The sequence below is a fragment of the Pungitius pungitius genome, chromosome 5 (assembly GCF_949316345.1).
Source record: "Pungitius pungitius chromosome 5, fPunPun2.1, whole genome shotgun sequence".
Lineage (NCBI taxonomy): Eukaryota > Metazoa > Chordata > Actinopteri > Perciformes > Gasterosteidae > Pungitius > Pungitius pungitius.
In genome coordinates this window covers 15,239,598-15,261,317 of record NC_084904.1, presented here as the reverse complement: position 1 = coordinate 15,261,317, position 21,720 = coordinate 15,239,598, and the positions used below count along the sequence as shown (strand labels likewise).

Genomic DNA, 21,720 nt, shown 5'->3' with positions numbered 1-21,720 from the left:
GATGATATTTAGCACAGAGATGCTGTCCACATTCCTCTGTGCTATGATGATTCCTTTCATATGTCTTTAATAACAGCTAATCTCATCTAATAGGTTGAGCTAATTCATTTTGAAAGTTTCATGCCTGTTTGTTCATATTCACCTAATTAGAATGTCATTGTCTGATAGTAGTTTTGTGGTTGTTTTTGACGGCGTCTAACAGAAATCGGTGAAACTATTGACAATAATACATTACAGGTTAAAGAAAAAATATATTTAGAGATCTCTATGGTGCATTTTGGGGCCTGAGAGGGATCCTAAAGGAACGACCCTCGCAGTGAGCTTTTTTGGACATCTTTTGTGTGGAATCCAAAGAATAAATCATTTTACATTCATCATGAATTGAAACTAAAAATAAAAGCATCAAATCCAGATCATTTCCCGACATCCGACTAAACGATTCCTGATTGAGTGACGTCAACCCAGCCTGTGATACACAACACATACAGAACCATGGGCTGCATGCCATCCACATTTAAATCAACAAATAAACTGTCAAAATGCTCTACCGACAGGCAAAAACTACTGAAATCCCTTCTCCAACCGGACCCCGAGGAGAGGATCACTCCCGAGAACGCTCTCCAGGACCTTTCATCAAAATGGCCCGTGTAGTGGGCGATATTGGACACCAGCTTGGAGTTTGTGACTGTGTCTGTCTAACTGTGTCCGGTGTGAGCATGATTGAATGGATGCTTGATTGGACCAAAGGACCCAATGGAAAGTTTAGAAGAGGAACTTCCCTCTGACAATGAGGCTGATGAAGGTAAATCGCCACACATCGTGAATTTGGCAGGCTCAGCCGCTCTTTGCTTCTGTGACGGCATTACAGATGTGGCTCTCTCAAACGATGGAGCAGCAACTGCTTGAGTCCTAGATGCTTCTGGCTCAGCTGAAGACAAAGGAGCTCTCCTCTATGGTGCAGCGTGGATATCTTTGTTTTGAAGGGATAATTATTACAAACATTACATTACAACTACATTGTTTCAATAACAGAAATTATGTAGAACTTCAAAAGATGGAACAGTTATATCTTCCAAAATGCACCAGTGTAGCTATATGTGCCCGGTTATCTTTTAATTACACTTGCTGTGCTGATTAGTAGTATGACTAATCAATTTTGTTTGGCTGATACAATAGCTTTTCTTTAACATCAGCCAGTCAAATGTTCTTATTTAACCCATTTTAAAATGTAATTGTTTAATCGAAGCATCTGAAATGAAGACCTTTTCAATGACAGTTACCTATTTCATTTGGATTACAAACAGTTTATTAACAAACTTAATAAAATTCAATTAGCAAAACTGCTTCCCAAACAGACCTTATGCCAACAAACAAAAATAGGACTAAGTTTAAGAATATCAGGGACACAAGTCATACCAAAAACTATAATGTTTAAGTGTTTGGCCTTTATAATAGGAAAACGTTTATTTTATTTTATTAGAAACTACCTCATAATAATAACTTCAATATTTAACTCAATATTTATTTCCAAAGTGGCTCCTCAGTGAGAAGGTGTAAGTGTCGTGTCGTCTACCCCCCGGCCAGCAGGAGGCGACAGCGTGTGCGCGCACACAACCTTGTCCTTCCGGGTTTTTACCGCTCAATGCATGCATTGCCACGGACTATGTGCAGTACATCCTACAAGTCCGCCCAGGAGATCCACGCCTCAGCCCGGCCGGTCCACGCCGCCGATGCATCAGTCGGGTCTCGCGGGTCTGTCGGGCCTGTGCCGAGTCACCGACCACCTCTACCTCAGTAACGCGCGCGCGGCCTCGGACTCCTCCCAGGTGACCCGCTGCGAGATAAGCTGCATCGTGAACGCCACAGAGACCAAGAGCCGGCGCCCTCTTCACCCCGGCGTGGAGTACGTCCACGTCCCGGTCTCCGACTCCCCGGCGTCTCCCCTCGACTCGCACTTCGACGAGGTGGCGGATAGGATCCAGCGGACCGCGGCGCGCGGCGGCCGCACGCTGGTGCACTGCAACGCGGGCGTGAGCCGCTCCGCCTCCCTGTGCATGGCCTACCTGATGAAGCACCGCGGGGTGCCCCTCCTGGAGGCTCACCAGTGGGTGAGGAGCTGCCGGCCCGTCGTGAGGCCGAATAACGGCTTCTGGAAACAGCTCATCCGCTACGAGGTGGAGCTGCGTGGCTGCGCCTCCATCCGAATGGTGTCCTCCTCCATGGGAGAGGTACCGGACATTTACGAGCAGGAGGCCCGAAACATGATGCCACTGTGACGAAAAGCCCCGCACTGCCTCGTGGGGGGGTGGGGGGTGTATGTTGAGTGATTAACTGCTGGTCTGTCATCTAAAACAAACGTAAAGTGCAAATACGTTTTAAAGGAGAGGTCTGTACTCCAGACTCCGCTAGTAGCCAGTTTAAGTTTAAACCGATTACAAAACCATGCGGACCAAAACCATCTAGCTAAAGACTTCCAAGTGCCCCTTTGGTTGCAAAATAGGTGAATTAGCTCCATCTTGACCATCTACAGCTTTGAGTTGTTGCAGCATTGCTATCCCCTATTACAGTAGCATCTATAATATACATTAGTTGCAAATTTAATGCACAGCCAAGGTTGTCGTTTGCTGTGTCAACAGGCGCGTAGTGAGGAAAGCAGTGAACGCCATAAATCCTTTTATTTTAGAATCTGCCCGACCGCATTAGAGTTGGTGACTCCTGATACTTTCTAGCAGATTCTGGTGCTGATTTCACTCAGAGGAAATTACTTAACAAATGTGGTGTTTTTTTTACAGCTTCCAATAATAAAATGCATAATTTGGGAAATATGGGCTTTGATTCTTATAAGCACTTTTTCTTTTTACAGAATGGGCTGTTATTGCAACTTGAGGCCAGTACAATTTTTTATTGTTAAGAACGTTAATTTAGGAAACAGGCACAATACAAAACCAGACATAAAATCCCAGTAAAATTCACAATTTGGCACAAGTCTGTCAACTAAATACACACATCTACGCTAAAGGAAATATTCAATCTATTGTATTAGTGGCCCATCAGTCGTTTCCTCCATGCATTGTAAAGCAGTGCAGCTCATGGCCAGCTGCAGCTTACAGAACTGATTTCAGGGCAACATGTCAAGACTGAGTTTAAATGCACAGTAACAAGTGGACAGAGTAGGATACGTTCATCCAAAAGAAGAAGCCATACAGAAACCAGACCGGCAGGTTACATGAACAACATTTTAATGCCAGTCACACCTTAAAGAACATTTTTAACTGGATAAATTAGGAGGCCTTTGCACATGAAACAAACGCCTTGACAGCAGTTTATATTTATCTTTCAGTTATATCAGCTTTTTTTGGGAGGTGTACTTATTTATTCTTCCAAAGAGTTAAATGGGGAGTGTGTTAGTGTCTGCTGTTAGTCCAAATGTCTCCTGAGTCACGCTAGCTGTTTGCTTATTTCGAGTACTTTTTGTAAGTCACTCCTACCGGCAGCTCGCTGTAACCTTAAGGAGCTAAACAGGAGACTGGGAGCCTTTCTATTGACGATGGAGGGGGTCCTATGCTTCAACAAATACACCAAACTTAACGGCGTAATCAGCGATCCCTGCCTCTGGGGGGCAGTGCTGAGCAGCAGCTAATACGGAGTTACTACTCCGAACCCCTTACATTGACCTTTTATGCTCATTTTTAGCAGAAATATTAATGGTACTCATACACGTTATTTATATGTTTAAGTGGCAGTTAAAGTGGGTGAGCACTTTTCTAGCATCTCATTTGGAAAACAAAAGGTCACTACAGTCACATTAGTTATGAGCATGAGCAGATACCCCATTGGACTACATTAGCGCATCCAAATCCTCAATAGAATTAATAAAAACACAATTTAAAACCAACTTGAAGAAATTGTACACAATATTTTACAAAGAACAGCATGGCTTATATTAGTGCAGTGCAATCAATAGTGTTTTCATCATTTTATTCTGCTACTGAAACATCCTGAGTCCGGACCTTAGTCAGGTCAAATTCCAAGAGTACCGCACAAGTGGAAAAACGACACATGTGCAAAAATGTCATGCTTATTTTACCTTAAATATTTTCCTCTTTAAAGGCAACTCTGTCGGCTGCATAGTCCTACGATAAGCATCTAAAAAAAGTTATGAAATAGAAGAATGTCCAATCAACAAAAAGGTAACATCAATGCAGAGTAAATCAGGAAGATACCTAACGGCAGCGTCCATTTACAACTACCCGGTGTATTCGGCAGCTTGATTTATTCAGCTTGAATGATTTCAGGTTACATCTGAAAGAGAACGGAGAAATATTCAAAATCCAAAGTATTCCATGTTACTGTATGCTGTTACGAGTTATGGGTTTGTAGTTCTTTATATCAACAACTTACATGCTGTTCCAGCTTCTGATATTCTGTGGATTTAGGGCGGCGTGTGGATCTGGATTTCTTTCCTTCCAAAAAGAAAGCAATTATCTGGGGAAGAGAGAAAAGGGATATTGGTATGGTTTACATGAGAGACCATTGCATGAGGCCGGATCTACAAGACAATAATATCCCTAATTTAACCAGACCCATTGAAGGGGATTAATCTCTCTCGGTAACAAAATAAATGTGAACTTTCTTAAAAAAGGTCAAAGTATAATGGGATTGTTCCTCGCAGTTGTAACATGCTTTTTTGGGCCCAATGTGTCTACCACTCAGAAGCTTACAAAACATGCCAAATAATGATATAATTCAGCATATTACATAACAGTTCTAACTCAGCAATTACTTGGTTTAGAAAAAATTCCATTTACCTCCACATTTCTTTGAAAAAAAGATTTCACAGAGCAAAATGGTTGAAACGCACATAATATCTGCAACAGTTAATCAGGGCCAGTTTCCCGTGGCAACACGGGACGAACGGAGCAGAAAGGTGCGAAGCCGCTTACCTTGCGCTTGTTGTGGTAAGCGATGTAAATCACTGCTACCAGCAACGCCGAGGACACCAGGTAGACAAAGAAATGACTGCTTTCTTCCTTGTCATTTCTTTTCAGAATCACATCTGGATTTTTGCCGTTCTCTCTTTCTGATCGAGTTGTTGACTCTAGATCATCTGTCTGGGGAACCTCTGGCCCCCTTTGCTCCTTGCCTTTGCTTTCAGACTCTGCAGGAGTTATTACATTATTAACGGATTGGTCTTTCTCTTTTTCAGTTACACTTTGCTGCTCCTTGGTCGGCGCATTTGCCGTTTTGTGCACATTCTCCGTCTCAGTGTGGGGCGTCGTCTCTTCCTGTTTGTTCCCACTTGACACCATGGTATTTTGCGTTGCTGTAGGCTTCACCGGAGTTCCCCCCGCCGTTATATTCTTTGTGATGGATGCTGCAGTTGGACCGGACTGCTCTTTCTCATCTTTTCCACTTTTCAAAGAATCATTAGATGATTGTACTGGAAGGTCAAGAAAATAGAAAGTAAGATTAGAACATGAGGCATGGTAAATGGGTGGTTATTTTCTAATCTTACTCAAAGCGCTTTAACACTACATGTTGGTCACTCATTCACTCAACACGGAGGGGAGCGGCTACCACGCAAGGTGCCACCTGCCAGCTTTAAATAAGCATTCACCCCTATGCACATACAACCAAGTCACAGACTTGGGGTAAAGTGACCTGGACTGGATCAAATTGGGGATCTCCTAATCAGAAGTTGCTCTACCTCGGAGCCACAGCCGTATTTGGTAACTTTTAACAAAACAATTACCATCAGAAGGTTACAACACCATGAATGGCAACATTTTTTAATTGGTGATCTAAAAAAGCCTCAATTACTTTGTTTCTACTGCAAATTTTTGCACTTTTTTTTTGTCCCATCCCATTGGTCTGCTTTCTTTTTCTTGTGAACTTCCCCCGATGGATAAAGTGAGTGAAGCAGATATCAAATCAAGGTTAGATTAACTACCAGGACATGAAGGGAACAGCTCCCAGGCTTGTGCGTGTCACTTGTCCCTTGCCAATTAAATATTTGCACATTGGTTAGTGGGAGGAGGAGAGCAGCTAATGTAGAGACCACATCTTGTATAGGGGCTTTTTCTAGAGGGGGTATATTATATTCGTATCTAGAGTTGTGTGCATTTAAATAGTCATATCCATGGTTTCTCTAAACGTATAATTAAACACAGCGTATTAACACACACACACAATGCCTACTTGAGTTTTTCAAAGCAGTGACATGTAATGTCCCATGTGTATTTCACACGCTGATGTGGTTAAAGTGCCCTGTCATAACACGGGACACCCTGTGATGCAGCGAGCACTAGCTAGCTGGATTGGCTCATTTAATAGGGATTAACCAACTGACATTTCGCCGAACAGTCTCACGATCACATGGCAAAACGACACAAAACTCCACTCACCTCCGCACGAGATGACACACAGAAATGTGGCGAGCACCAGGAAAGCCGTCTTCATCGTGTCTGCGCAAAACACCGAAACACAAAACCCCAATCGATGTAATCTTCTTTGAGCCAACGGAACAATCCCTTTAGACGGATCTATAGTGACAGTTTGGAGGTTTTGCTTTAAATCCTGCTGTGCTTCCGTGTGCGAACAGAAAACGCTCTTCTTCTTCTTCCGCAAAGAGAGAAACGTGCTCTTTAGCGCCGCCCGTGTGCTCGAGTGCTGCCACTACAGGGCCCCGCGTCAACACGACGGCGTCGCGTAAATGAGGAACAAATGGAGCCTGTTCGGGCTCTTTATGTTTCCTCTTTTTATTCCGATAAGGTATCATATTCCCGTACTGGGTAATCAGAGGATCTTTTCTTTGTATTAATTCGTTCAGGCGTTGGTTTCATCACACCTTTCTTTGTGAAGCTTCACTAAGAAAAACAGGAAAAGCAGGTAAATCTACCCGTGAGTACAAATGTTCTCACAGGTAGATTGACCTGAAATTTACCTAAATGTACAAAGGTGCTCCTGCTTATGGGAAAAACCTTTAGACCTTTCGGTTTGTTAGGGAAATAGATTAGATAGGGTATTTATGCTTTTAAAAAAGAAGAACGAAATTTCGTTGTATAACAACAATGACAATAAAAACCTCTTTATCTTATCTTAACTAATTCTAAATGTATTTTAGAATATATTATTGACATTACTTTTCATTTAATGTTGTTGCTTTGACATTAAAAATGCAGGTAACATTTTCAAGTGTCAATCAGATTTTAAGTGTAATTATAACAAACATAAAAAGTTCCAATTCAGTTATTTGGCAGAATAGCTCTCGCATTGTGATCTGGAATTGACCACTTTTTTGTTCCAATCAGGTGTCCCAAGAGGAACTCCCTGAACTCCCCTGGATACAGCAGTCTAACAATCATCTGGCCAGATTCCCCGACTCCAACCACCAAATTAAAAGTTCTAACACGAGCCACTTATTTTATGTTAAAGTTGTGATAAATGTCATGTCAAAGTTAGACTTTTTATGAGGTCGCTCATTGAAATGTTTTGAACAAGCCGCACAGCTTAAATACATCATAGTTGGGGGAAATAAAGGGCACCGTAAAGGCTCCCCTTACCTTTTTCAAAAAATGCCATTGCAACGCTCTTTCTTACCTGCAGCTATCTATGTTAGTATATTTCTCAGAGTAAAGCCATGCATGTTGGATCTGGTTCAAGCCAGTTGAGTAAAAAACTATTTGTGTCTTAATCTTGGCATTCAGTCAGAGAATATGACTTGACTTTCAGGGCGTTGTTATTTAGTTTGATTTGTCTGGAAACAAAGGGAGACTAAATATTTAGGCCAGATTCAGATGCAGATGCTTTTGTATGTATAGCTGACATCCTCCAATTGTACTTAAACCCCATTGTGACTGACCTGGACTTGTAAAGGTAAAGAAGGCCCTATGTAGAAGTTATACATACATACATATACACTGTTATTACAAAAACAATAATAATGTTTTTTGTTTTATTTTCTTTGGACGTTTTTCTCTCTCCCAATGATCCACCACTGGAGGTGATCTATTTGTTTTATTACTGCCACCCGCAGGTTAGGTGCAGACGTGACGTGGATATGCTCCACGTGAGGTGATTGTGTCAGTACTTGACCTCATCAGCAGATGGCAGTGTTGATATACACTGCGACTGGAACAGAAATCCCTGAAACTGTGACCAGATTACTTGATGTTCATGTGTTGAGGGTTTAATCATACGATGACTTTTAATGATCTACAAATATATTTATTCAAGACGGTAGAATACCGTTGCGGGAAAATAATTGACAAAATCACTGAACTTTCCGGCTGAGCACCACAATGAATGTGTTGCGATGTTACACAGATTAGATTGTAAGGTTTGCAGTAGTGCAAGAGATGAGATAATCATCAAAATGTTAATAGGAGGTGTTTTACATCTCGGTTGGGTGTCGGGCACCTCTGGGTTCTTGTAATGAATATGTCTTAATTGTGGCAGGCTATTTGACATTTGAAAAGTCCGATGATCCCTCTCTTTCTTGACACCCATTTGCATTTCCATCTTTAAGGTCAAATGGGTATGAATAAAACATTAAGGAGGTTCTTAAGCTCACAGCCAGATATACCTATCTTCACAAAGGCACCAGCTGAGAGTTGCTAAGCTCAGTGAATGTTACCGAAACAATCAATTCATTTCACTTTGGGAAACCACATGTGAAGCAAACACACCATCCTGTTATTAATGGGAGCATAAGGTCATGATTCAATGGAAGATGTGCGATCAGCCTCTTATGATCAGTGTTATCTACTTGTTTACCGTGAGAACACGCGGAAATGAATTCATCAGGGCCAGTCAGCCTATTTTTCTCACAACGACTGAAGGGATCTGTTCGCTGTGTGTTTCTGTTGTTTTATTTAAAGCGTTGCCATTTTGCTTCTTCTTTTAAACTATTTTAGTGACTTATCAATAGATGGTACTCAGTGCAATATTACCCCACATGTGTGAAGTATCAAAGGGTTAACCTGGAATAAATTCAAGATCAAAGGAAGGCCCAGAAAAGAACCTTGGCAAGAGATTGGAAGAATTTAATGAGCAAAAATTAACATGTATTAAATCTGACCTCGTGCTTACATGGCAGATGTTGAGTGGAGCAGCAACCAGATACGTTATTAGAGGTAAACAGTAGCGTGTTACATTTTGAGGGGAGCATGGGAACTTTAAGCTAACATGCCTGTTATTCCGTTTCAAATAGATATTGTGTTTAAAACAGAAAAATAAGCAAGCACACGTAGTAGAATGTATTTAAGAGCCCATTCTGAAGCCATTCACTCGGGGACTGAGTTTTATAAACTGTCTTAGGAGGATGGAACATCAGCATTGGATGTATAGCCTTGAGGAGAACGATTTGCTGGCTGTTTTGACAACTCATTCCCTGTAATTTCACTGACAGATTGGTGACGTGACTCGGAGCAGACAGCCGTGGCACCAGAGACTGTGGCTTGTGCCTGGAATGATGTGAGATCGAGGGGAAATAAGCGAGGATTTAGTATGGCTAATTATGGCTTAAGACAGCGTGGGGGAGACGTGGGAGCTGCTGAAACACATCCTCAGTCCACCTGTCTGCAGCCTTAGATGCCTGAAATATAGGTAATGATAAACAAGATCCACTCTCTAAATCTCAGTTACATACACAGACATTTTCTTGTGGAATCTAAGCTTAAACCAATTACTCCAACTTGTTGGTCCGATGTGTGTGTGTGTGTGTGTGTGTGTGAAGGTGTGCTCTCTGGATGTGTATCTTTACTGGATTATATAAAAATTCTGAATATAAACTACCTACCTACTAGGTGTTTATGTACGGGGGGGAAAGGGGGCTCATCCAAGCCAGCTCCCCCCCCCCCCCCATAATTGGTCCATCTCTGGCACTATACCTCATCTCCAAAGCCACCAAAAACTGTAACCTACCGTGTGTATTTTTCCCTAATTGAAATGCCTAATGAGGTCCCCAGGGCTCCATCGCATTACCTCTGAGTTAATTAAATCCTAAGCAGTGTGCCAAACGGTGAGTAAAGATGCAGTACCAGAGGAGCGTGGACCCCAGGCAGGGTTTAGAGCTGCGATGGGGCCGACCTGCTTTTCGGTCGTTGTTGTGGGACGCTCTATTCCATGAATGAGCAGGCGTCCGTTCATTTTTTTTGAAATTCAAATTTATTTTAGGCATCATATTTTATTACCTTGGTTCAGGCGCTCATTTTTCAAAGTGTGGTTAGCCTAATTCTGCTTTATTAATCATTCAACTCCCAGCCACCATCAGCAAGATTTTTATTCTTTATAGAACTAAAGGAGAACACAAGACCAAAAATGGCAAGTGTGTTATGGACTTATTCAATTTGAGTGTGCCTCTAAGTGATTCCACTCATTAAATCTATATTTCTAAAACCTACAAAAGGCAGTTATTGACTTGTTATGCATTGTGGTCGCAAGTACTAGATTATTAATTTAAACCACATTAGCTTGTTAAACAAACCTTTCTTTAATAAATGACATAAACATAATGGAATGCAAAAACACAAAAAGAGACATTCATTTTAAGAAACAATTTCAAATGTTTATTTAACATGTCAAAGAAAAGGGGTCACACACTCGTCAATTGAAAAGGGAGCTGCAATTATTGGCCGGTACTATGACTTCAACTTAATACTAACATTAATCAGGTTTCGGCTAAAAAGATAACATGTTTTTGTTCCTTTTTTTTTTATAAAGAAACTTTATGTACATTGGTTCTTTTATACAAGAGGTTCATTGGATAAATGCATCAAAAAGAAACCAGTTCTGCAGTAAACTTTACAAAAAATACATTTAGTTTTCATTCAGAGTTGTAGAAAAGGAGTAAGTCAAATATTGACCAATAATATTTTGTCCTTTTCATTATTTAGAAAAAAAGCTGATCTAATATCTATTTGAAAGAAAAGCAATATACAGCACAATAAAATGGGAGCCATTTTTCTTTTGTGAATTCATTCGGTTGGTTTGGTAACCAGGGAGAGGGGCTGCGACTGGAACAGGGCATGATGGGAGTGAAGGGCTGCCTGATGAAAGGGGGAAGGGGGGGAGAGCATGGAGGGGTGCAGGGATGTGAACGGGATTGGCCGGGTGAGGATGGGTGTGGTCGAGTGGCTACCCGAAGTACCAATTGGGATTGAGAGGTGGGTGTGGGAGGAGGAGGAGGAGGAAGAAGAGGAGGAGGAGGAGGAGGAGGAAGAAGAGGATGTGGATCCAGATGCCTTCCCAGGTAGGGAGAAGTGGTGGTGCATGCGTCCCTCCGGTTTGGTGGTGAGCGACAGCGGCTGGGCCTGCTCGGAGTGAGTGGCGGCGGGGGCAGCCGGGGAGGCCAAGGCCGCGGAGGGGGTGGCCGGCGAGTCCAGCATGCTGCCGTGGGACGACGCCGGGCTGTCACACATCTTATCCGAGGGGAGGTACTGCACGCACTGCTTCTTGCTCCTGATGGAGAAGTCTGGCGGAGGCAAAAGGAGAAGTGAGGAAGCTGAATTATGGATCTGCTTCCTGCTTCAAAACTGGTTCACGTCCCTCCATGTCTCGCCCGCTGACTAAAGTGAACGCGTGGTTATGCCAGACGACGGCAGTAAAGGTTGTTGAACATAACAACACCATCAAACCCACTTGAAAACACGTTGGAACACAGTGAGTGAAGCGTGATGTTGGAACATATCCAGATGGTATGCATTCACGATGCAAAAGAAGAACAGCAAACACAACACCGAAATGTGCACCGTGTGGAAAAGCTCTCTCTATTTGTGCACGTGACAGTGGTCATTTGGTTGCACAAGGACAGACGTACCTGCCACTATTGGCATTGAACCTCATAAGCTGCTTGTCAAAGCACAGAAGCAGGGAGAACGTTAGTAAGCGTTAGTGGTGTTGAAAAAGATCGCTCCAGAAAAGGTTGATACAAATACAAGAATAACGGTTCAAAGTACGGGTTGCGCTTTCCAGTTTGTGAAAAAAGAAATCTAAATAAAAGGTGCTCGGTCAGAACAGGCCGCTTACCTTCGGGTTTTGAGTCGGGTTTGTTGTCCCTCTTCCTCTTTTTCCTCTTTCCCTACACACAAAAAGACAATGGTATTGAAAACCGATTTTATAGGGAAAATTGATGTATAATAACAAACATGTGATTACTGTAATCAACTGAGAAAAACAGGCTTGTTTTTTATTTGCTATACTAATTAACATAAGAGCTGATCATGGAAATCTGCTACTCACGTAGTTATCTCTTGCTGACCAGCCTGGATAGAGCTGAGAGTGGAGTTGCCGCTCTTTTCTGGCCAGCTCGTAGTATTTGGCTTGCTCCTCTCTCGACAGGGAATGCCACTGTGGACAAAGATAGAAACAACAGAAGATATCAAAGGATTGCCAAAACACACACAGAGTTGTAAACCCACGTGCTCATCTCTGGCGCTCACCCGTCTTCCGAGGATCTGGTTGATGGCGGCGCTCTCTTTCAGGGTGCACTCTGCCACCACTTTGGCTCTCATCTCCTTCATATACAGCATGAAAGCATTCAGCGGTTTCTTGATATGCGGCCTCTTGTCTTCTTCTTTCTTGGGAGGAACTGGGGATTTCCTGCTAATCCCAAAAAGGAAAAAAAAAAAACAGGCTGTTTAAAAATAGAGGTCCTGGTGAACTTTGACCAACACGGGAAAACGCTGTGAGGTGACGTAAGCAGGTTCTGAAAACAATTAATAACTCTTTTTTTTATTTTTTAAATGTTCTTACGCATGCATCGAGGGGCTCATGTCGCTGGGCTCCTGTTTGATGGCCGGGGAGACGATGGCGGGATGGGGAATGCCGGTCTGGTGGAGGCCGTGGGGCGAAGGAGACACCATGTGAGGGGAGAAACGGCTGGACACCAAGCTGCCAAGGAAACAGAATTGCACATTTTAAGAATGTGGTTCAGCAGGAAAGCTCTGTTAGCTGTAAAAGGTTCGGCTAACTCGGCATTCAAGCGGCTCGCCTTGACCTCGGGGTGAAGCTCCCTCTGCCTACTGCTTCCGTCTAGACTGAAACCGTGCACACGTGGAGTGACATGCTTTTTGTTTCGACAGAGACTTTTTCCAAAAAGCCCCTTTTTTTTCAGCAACGGCCCCCGGAGAACAGCGGTGTGTTGTTGCCATGGTAACGGCATGGCCGTGACACCTGAAACCACGTTCCTTACAACGTTCCAGAGAGCATTCTGACAGCCGTCCGCACAGAACACCTTTACAGCGTCTGTCTTTAAATTCCAATTGTTAATACAATGGAGCATTGTGCTGAGCAAGGGGGAGACGAAGCTACGTGTCCCTCTGTCACACACTCGAGTTCACGTTAAATTGGAAATTCCTGTATTCAAACATGTCACAGGCTGAGAGACAAGAGCACAATATAGCCTTGTACTGCCTTGTACTGGCGGTCCAGTCATGGGCTCCGCCTTAAGGTATACTCAGTGCGGACAAACTTAACTTTATGTATAGAGAGGCTTTTAGAACTGTTGCAAAAGTAGCATTGGAGTCCAGGTCGAACATGCTCTCCCAGGAAAATAGTTCAAAGCTGAATCCTCATTCAATATTTACTTTCTGACTGAATATAACATCGGACCTAAAGTAATGAAGAAATAAAAAAGTGCGTGAATCCACCAAGTCTAAAAATATAGTTGTTGATAAAACTTGATGTGTTTTTTTTTAATTCTACAAAAGCCTTAATATTTCATGGAGGTGCCATATCACCCCTTGTGTAATAAACCTATATCAACTACATCTGTAAACATCTCACTTAGTCCCTAAAGGAACATCTCAATGCTGCCGAGTGATGGGATGCACTCGAGCGCCACATTTAGAGAATAAGGCTTCCCATCACATTCATAACATTCAGAAGAATTATCTTACACAGTTTGTTGTCGCCATTAGATCATTTTCTCACCGTTATTTGTTTTAAAAGTTAAAAGTATCTTTAACAAATGCTGAACGAAATACTGTAAAACGCCTTTGAGCCGTGCTTCGACTGTTGTGAGTCCGTCTCGGGATGGGACTACACATCCTATTGATCACAGAGACCCTTCTGAATATTTCATTTCATACAAACACCGGAAGGCTCGCTACAAATCTGTCCAATTTTGAAAGAGGTTCACAAAGTTTAGTCTGATTGGACAAGTAGGTTAGGGGGTAGCTTTGATTTGTCGTTATTGATTCTCAGCTCTTTTATCTCTGCGGTACGTGTGTGTGTTGTGGAGCTGCTCAGAGCATTGGCTTGACCACAGAAGTTTAGCCCTGAGAGAGAAGCCAGGAGAAGAGTACTGAATGCCAATAAAGCCTTTCCTCTATTTAAGAAGCTGAACTTGTCAGTGAGACTTAGACCGTAAATCCCTCAGCAGTCCTAACGCAGCTGCAAATGTTTTATTCCAAATGGGTATATTCGATTACTGTAAATTATTGCTAAAATAGTTGTATTTAACAATAACAATGTAGACAATCGGAACTGCCATTTATTTTAACAGCTGTTTAAAAAAGGCCGGCATGGAGGGCGGGAGGAATGTGATTTCAGCATTACATAGAAGCAGCAAGTGTCTCCCTTTGGGAGGGTGGGAGTGTTGCCGAACATGATCCGCTCACCTGGACATGGATGCGTTCATTGCTAGCGTCGGATAGGGGTGACGGAATCCCCCCGGAGGGATGGAGTACATGGGCTGGCCCTGCCTGAGAAACGGAGGGAGACGGAGTGAGGTGTGAGGTGAATCAAACGCAGCTGACAGCTAACCCACCAGCACTAATCCTCTACTCATAGACTCAAATCCGCTGCTTGTGGAACAGCGGCGTTGCAATTGATTAGCAGAGCCGTAGCAGGACCCATGAGTGTTCACGAATTCCTCCTGGTGAACTCTGGTGTCAAAACATTTCCTATTTTACAGATATGGTGCAACAGCGCTTGGAGCACACAGAGCACACAAATCAGGCATCACCTAAAATAAAATGCTATCCTTGTGGTTATCATTGTTTTCATCTTGACTTGAACTTCCTCAAAGTCATTTGTTGCGCTTTTATAAACTGAACTTACCAGGAGCAGATGAGCGCTTTAACTGCGGCAAAACGTGCAACGGAACAAAAAAGACACATCTGGCTGAGTGGACCGCTGACAATAAAAAGAGACTCACTGTTGCATGAACCAGCCGAGAGGGTGTGCGATGGAACCGACAGCCCCAGGGGACAGCGGGTAGTACGGAGAGAGCTCTGACGGGTGAGGTGTCCGAGGAATACCTGCAGGTGTCACAGACATACGACCAACGCTTGTAAAATGCATGAGGTGCTGTTTACATCGTTTACATCCCTGACAATAATAATGGAATACTTTTGATACTGCGCCCACAATCTCTCTGCCTTCAGGGAACAGCAGCTGTGTTTATCTTCCGTTTTGCCAATAGGGAGCAGTTTTCAAGGTGAAAAAAGGACAAAATGTCTAAAGAAACTTCCTCAGCGCTTTCCCAACTGAATTGCTTTTCTCCAAACCAAATGTGTGCTGTTTCCCTTTCAGAACGTATCTCCAGGTTATTAGAGGGCCGTCTTTGGGACACATTGCACTGCCAGCCTGAATATTTCAATACTTCTTTTCAACTGCGAACAGCGGTCAACGTTTTATACCTACTTTTTTACAGCGTACTGACAGATTTTATGTGGAATATCACTTTAATATCCACAGTGCACAGTGAATTGAGCCAATGTCCATTTATTAGAACTTACCTGTCTTTGGGTCAAGGATCTCGGGGGAGAGGTGTGACGGCGGCGTGCCGGGGGAGAAGTGTTCATTGCTGTAGGTGATGAGGGGTGTCAGTGGGTGGACATGGTGGCCATGCTGCACCACCGGGACTTTATTGGACTGTAGATGACACACACAAAAAAACACAGAGAAGTTATGAGCTGGCGGTACAATTTGGAAAAAGGGTTCCACGCATAACATTTAAAAGAAGCGAATGTAATCCTGAAAGCAGCATAGCACCATCCCACAGTGTGTACCGGACGTTATTTCTGTCGCCCATTGTTCCAACGCATGCACTAAATGGGTACATTTTCATGTGTGAATGCCCTCCACGGTAAACATAACATCAGTCCGTGCGTGTGACCGGCCCCGTGATGCAATCTGGACCGGCACCAAGGAACACTAAAAAGCCCTGCCGACACATGCCAAGACCATTATGGTCATTTAGCCGAGGAGAGAACTGTTTGTTCAGTCCAACCCGGAAAAACAACGGTGCCACCAGTCCCAGAAAAGTCACGCCAGTGAGCTCCAGCAAGCGGAGACACCATCTCTGTCTCACAGCAGTCACCTAACGCCCATGGGTGGACTACGCTGCGGATGACCCTCGATGTGGGAAAATAACTGAAAGCTCTGAATAACATCAGATGGGTGGGTGGTGGAGAACAGATGGGCGGAGCCTCCGTTTGCCGCGCAGCGCCAATCCGTCGGCTATTTTGACAACACTTTGAAAAACGTGCACGGCAACCGGTCGAGATCCCAAAGCCACGGCTGGGATCACGAAGACAATAATAATAACCAGCGTCTCCGCTTTCATTAGGCAGCGCTCAGCCGCGCAGTCATTTCCCCTCGCTGGGCTGGCTGGCTGGCTGAATGGAGCACTTGTTGGCTCAACTTGTCACATGGGAGGGTCAAGGGGTGGAGGGAGGTGGAGGAGTAGGGTGGGGGGGGGGGGGGGGGGGGGGAGAAAGGAGTCTTGTTCCTCCAGGCTAACCTTTCTTCAATATCCCTCCCCACCCCCCTCACCCCCCGTCCCCACCTCTCGCCTCTCTCCAACGTGGCCTGCTAGGGAACAAGGTTTGCATTGAGACTTCTGTACACTCACTGCTTCACGCTGCTGAGAATTGTTCCAAATCGTCCGCCCCCCCCCCCCCCCCCCAAAACACACTTTTTTTTTCTTTTTAAAAGGAAGGTGGAACCTTTTCCAGCTTTTTTAAAATCTTTAGCAAATTGGTTGATCCCGTGTCCAAAGCACACTTTGATTCTGTTAACGCCAGTTGGACTGAGGACACTATTTGCTGTTGTTTCGTGTAGCTATTTTAAGATCACTTTGCTCAGGACTTTGCTCTGGTTCCTCCCGACTTAAGAGCGTACGAGGTCGACGCGTATGGCGATGCACAGAGGACGCGATTTCACAAAACACAGAGAAGGCTTTGATGAAGCTTCGTGGCAGGAACGGTGTTGACCTGCAATGTTGAAACCCCAGGTCCCACATGTCATGTATATTTGAGTTGCGCTTTGTTGTTCTACTTAACGTACAATATGCCTGGATTCTCCCAATATTGTGAGGGCTGTTTGAGACCCTTAGACCTGGGTGCCAACACATTTTGGGAAGCACTTCAGTAAGAATTTGAAATGATGCCTATTAATTATTCATATCCTGGAATACACCAATCCTGTGCTCTATACACATATTTCCAACTTTGAAGGCACTAGTTTTAACTCTGCGCTGTCTTGCGGATAAGCAGCCCCACAGAATGTGGAGACAAATGGAGTATGCAGCTTGCACAGATGCAAAACTGTTCTGAACAGCATCCTACCCGCCAGAGTGTCTCCGTTAGGAATGAAGACGGTCCCTTCATCAAGCAAATTTCAGAACATTTTTGAATGATTAAAATCAAAATCTCTCCACAGCTCTGAGCGCATAACATTTGGATTTGTAAAATAGAAGAAAAAAAAAACGGCTAATGGCTTAATCATGAATTTAACCAAACATTAATGAATCAATGCCTTCTTTCACTTGCTCTATGTGTAGACGTAATATTCCTGTAGCCCATGAAAGCTTCATACGTCTGGCTTCATGATCCACAAGCAAAGTGTAATAAGGAAACCACGAGGAACATGAGCCGTGTTTTAAATATAAACAACATCTACGTGATCGGAAGGATAAAGGGCAACCTGGAACCAGATGGTATCTCCATCGGCGGACAGAAATCATGCTCTCTACATAGACACGCCTGTTGTAAACAGGTCTGCAGTGGTGCATTCCTCTCACCGAGCAAGTAAAAACACCCTGAACTGGTCCTAGAGTTGATTGGGCTTAGTAACAGGAAAAGGTTTAAAGGGGGAGGAAACAGCAAAAAATTTGCTGAGCCGCTGCAGAGAAAAGATGTCTGTCTCTTAAGAGGGTTTAGAGCTAAAAGGCCGAGGTGGCAGCGCCTCGCCTGGCTGTCCAACTTGGAAGCGCGCTAAGAAAAGCACAGTCCTTGGTCAGTGTGGATGGAGGGGTGGATTTCATTCAAGCAAACATGTTTTTGGATCCTGCACATCTGAGTTGAATTACTAGGCAAACAGCCGATGGGGAAGAGAGCTTAGAACAAACTGAATAACCCTGCAGCTTTGTGTGTCTTTATGCTCGGCGATTTCTGGGTGGGAGGCTCAGAGGCTTTTCAAAACCCCAGGAAAAGACAGGGTGAAAAGAATGCCTGGCATGCTGAGAAATCCAAGCCTTGTTTGTCAACGCCAACAGGAAGCGGACGTGAGGGGGGGGGGGGTGCTGACCGTGTCGTATGTCTTTTAAAATCAACCACTCCAAACGACGCCATTGACCACGGGGCAACGTGTGCTTTGCGTCTGGCGATGGCCTCTGAATGGGTCAATGGGAGTTATATTCGGGCCTAAAATAATACAGAGCAGAGCACCGTCATATTACTGGGGGGAAAAAATAGAAATTCAGAATGCTAAATGCTCTCCGTTATAGAGTCTGAAAGGACTCAAAGCACCGCTTCCTCTCTCTCATCGGCGAAGAGGATCTCGTCTCTGCAGGACTGCAGTCCTGAGATCAGTATTCAGTTCAATCCTCCCAAAGCCTTTGATTTCATGATGGATCCCGGTTGTTCACTGCCTAATGCAAAACGAGAGAATCTCCCCGGACTCCCAGTCAAAGGTCTGTTGGAAGAATATGGGTCGAAAGCAAGTATACGTCTCTCTATGGGAAAAGAAACCCGGCAGATTTTCCGTTAATATCTTCCCTCAAAGTGCCATGCAGCCCTGAGATTGGAAGACTCAACACGCCTCTCTGGAATGCAGCTGTAAACCTCACCACTTCTACTCACTTTAACAATTCGGTGACTTATGCCACGCTGACGGAGCCGTGTCCCTCGATGCCCCCATTACTCTCGATGGCGCTAATGCAATTTTTGCAAACATAGAAGGGCGACTGTTGTGCTCGCTGTCAAGTGAAGACCAGCCCACATTTGAGTACTGAGTGCCCAGTGGTCTGATGAGTAACTGAGAAACAGACACCCCTGTTAAATTCCACCTCATTACGGAGCAACGGCTCCGTCTAATCCAGGGTAACAGTACGCGTCAGTGTCGTCGGTAACGACACAGAGAATAGGCGTTATAGGGCAAATTACTGCAAGTGACTCGGTGACCTCAGAGAGGACGCGTACGAGAGGCACATGATCCGGGCAGCGCCTCCTCACTGCTCCTCTCTGGTCCACCACTGATGGGCAGACATGTTCCCAATCACCTGGCCCTGCAGCCCCTTTGATGTATTATTCATGGTGGGGGCCGCCCTGTGAACACAGAGGTCCATGTGGAGGTTTTGGGGTGCTGAACATATTCCTGTGTGTGAATGTGTGTGTGTGTGTGTGTGTGTGTGTGTGTGTGAAAAGCTCATTCCCGTCTTCCGAGTCCTCCCACAACACGAGCCCCACCATTACTACCAAAAGCAATACCGACTGAATGCTAAACAAACCTGTCTGTTGAATAATTGAGGAACTCAGGCCAGAGCCGTCTCCGATTAGCATACGGGCCTTATGGACCCAATCGGCAGGGACAGGATGGTCTTTCCCTGGACTTTGGGGTCCGCTGAACACTCTTGATCTCCGCTTACCTACGTCCGTCCAAAATTGCTCGAAGTAGAGGAGCTATCGCATCGGTTTCAGTTTACAAACAAACACGGCATTAATCTCCCGAAGCATACGTGTGAATGATATGATGTCATTCTTCTTCAAGCGAAGACTCGACAGTGGATGATTTATTAATCTGCAGAGAAACCTGACGGATCGGCCTCGAACTACAAAAACCTTTTCAGCGCGCCAACACTGTGAGTAGTTGACGTGCATATAAAATTATGAAATATACATGTGCCTACAAGCAAATCTTGACAGATATTCCAAATCATGGCAGTTCATCATAAAAGCAAAACAACAATGTCAGATTCAACACATGCTTGCAGTGTGACCGCAAGACTACAGGTCTGCTCCAGGAGTCCCTGCTGGTGTCTCCTCTTTGGCTCCTGTTGGCCCCCGGGCAGTAATCCCCGGCCCCCCCATGTGTGCCCATCCGCTCCCCCTGCTCTCATTAGTGCAGCGTTGGGGCCTGGGGAGCCTGCAGGCCTGGGGAGCCAGCCTGCTGCTTCCCTCCCACTCTTGCACTCTCTCCTCGGCTGCAGTAATGAGCACATAATCAGCCTGGCTCCCTGTCAGCAGCAGCGCACCAGAGGGGCATGTGGGCTGCTGGCCCGGAGTGGAGGGGGGGGGGGGGGGGGGGGTAAGGCTACAGCGGGGTGTTCCTCTGCCTGCGCTCCGTGCCCAAGGTACGCCGCGCCCGGTATTAGTGTTTCCCACCACTAATCAAATGACCCGCTACTCACAGGTCGCCGTATCAAGCATGGGGACTTCCTCTTTCTAGTTCACATGCTGGAAGGGAATAATACACTTTTGATGAACTTCCCTCACTTCTCTACCTTTTGTGTGACGCTAATGTTCCCCCATGTTCTTTTTCAGCAGAATCAAGTGTTTTATTTGTAGTCTTTAGCCTTGGACTGTACATGTATTAAAGATGTGCAATTAAATTGCACTAAATATAGTAAAATGATAATAAATAACCCACGACTTTTATTTAAAACCTAGATACAAAGCAGCCATTTTCATGCCACGTAAAACTTATATAGGCATCTAAGATTATATTAAAGCATCTAAAATTGCATGCAACAAATGGATAAATGCTGCAAACTTGATGCAAAAAGTACATATTTAGCACACAGGGTGGGGGGGGGGGGGGGCACTATTTATTCAGATAATGTGAGTAACATTTCTCCCACAAAAAAGTTGAATTCCTCACATTCTCTTCTTCTACAATGTTTCTCTCTGTATTGACTTTTCTGGATAAATGACGTTCAAAGAGACGAAGGCCAAGCGAAGAAATTGAAAAGTGCCAACGCAGAGCCGCATAAAAAGTAGCAGCAACCACTGAAGGACGGAATAAAAGCAACCCAAACAGAGAACACGACCTCAGTCAAAGTGCTTTCATTTCCTTTGAAATTCAACCGCTATTATTGCTCTCACTGCTTTGACTCTTAATTCTCTCTCTACATTGTAAATGAACTGATTGGATTAAATTACACATTGTTTAAACTAACACTGTTTTCTGCAACAAAACTTCACACAGTAGCTGCCTTGTTTCACAGAAAGATCCACAAGGTCACTGCCAGGTCAGCATTTATTCTAATAACTATACATAATTGTTTTTTTATTATTGAGAATTAAGTCAGCCCTGGATCCCCATGGGCAAACTCCGTCCCATCACAACAATGTCCCATTGAGGACTTTATCATGTGCATCCCAGCGATTATGGGATCCAACGAATCCACCACAAAGTCAGCAAGCACATCTAGCCAGAATATGTGAGGTCAAGCGACGGGGGGGGGGGGGGGGCGGAAATATCAACAGCTTT

The 21,720-nt window shown here is 44.3% G+C and overlaps 3 protein-coding genes across 4 annotated transcripts; 1 reads left to right on the top strand and 2 right to left on the bottom strand.

Annotated features, from left to right (window-relative positions):
* Positions 1-1,640: 1,640 nt before the first annotated feature.
* LOC119224601 (dual specificity protein phosphatase 18-like) lies at positions 1,641-2,823 on the top strand. Its single transcript, XM_037481715.2, has one exon. It carries the CDS (start codon positions 1,647-1,649, stop codon positions 2,274-2,276), a length of 630 nt encoding a protein of 209 aa, XP_037337612.2. The 5' UTR covers positions 1,641-1,646; the 3' UTR covers positions 2,277-2,823.
* Positions 2,824-2,887: 64 nt separating this feature from the next.
* tgoln2 (trans-golgi network protein 2) lies at positions 2,888-6,629 on the bottom strand. The gene is made up of 4 exons (XM_037481711.2): positions 6,405-6,629; positions 4,944-5,440; positions 4,402-4,485; positions 2,888-4,302 (listed from the first exon to the last, which is right to left on the bottom strand). Exons 1-4 carry the CDS (start codon positions 6,457-6,459, stop codon positions 4,297-4,299), a joined length of 642 nt encoding a protein of 213 aa, XP_037337608.2. The 5' UTR covers positions 6,460-6,629; the 3' UTR covers positions 2,888-4,296.
* A 3,940-nt stretch (positions 6,630-10,569) lies between these two features.
* On the bottom strand, positions 10,570-16,596 carry LOC119224565 (transcription factor 7-like 1-A). 2 transcript variants are annotated; one of them, XM_062562404.1, is made up of 8 exons: positions 15,744-16,596; positions 15,161-15,263; positions 14,622-14,705; positions 12,754-12,891; positions 12,441-12,603; positions 12,241-12,348; positions 12,028-12,079; positions 10,570-11,473 (listed from the first exon to the last, which is right to left on the bottom strand). In XM_062562404.1, exons 1-8 carry the CDS (start codon positions 15,958-15,960, stop codon positions 10,977-10,979), a joined length of 1,362 nt encoding a protein of 453 aa, XP_062418388.1. In that variant the 5' UTR covers positions 15,961-16,596; the 3' UTR covers positions 10,570-10,976. The 2 variants fall into 2 exon arrangements, with proteins under 2 accessions (XP_062418388.1, XP_062418389.1); XM_062562405.1 differs by having other exon boundaries at positions 12,441-12,600; positions 15,744-16,595.
* Between the last annotated feature and the right edge of the window lie 5,124 nt (positions 16,597-21,720).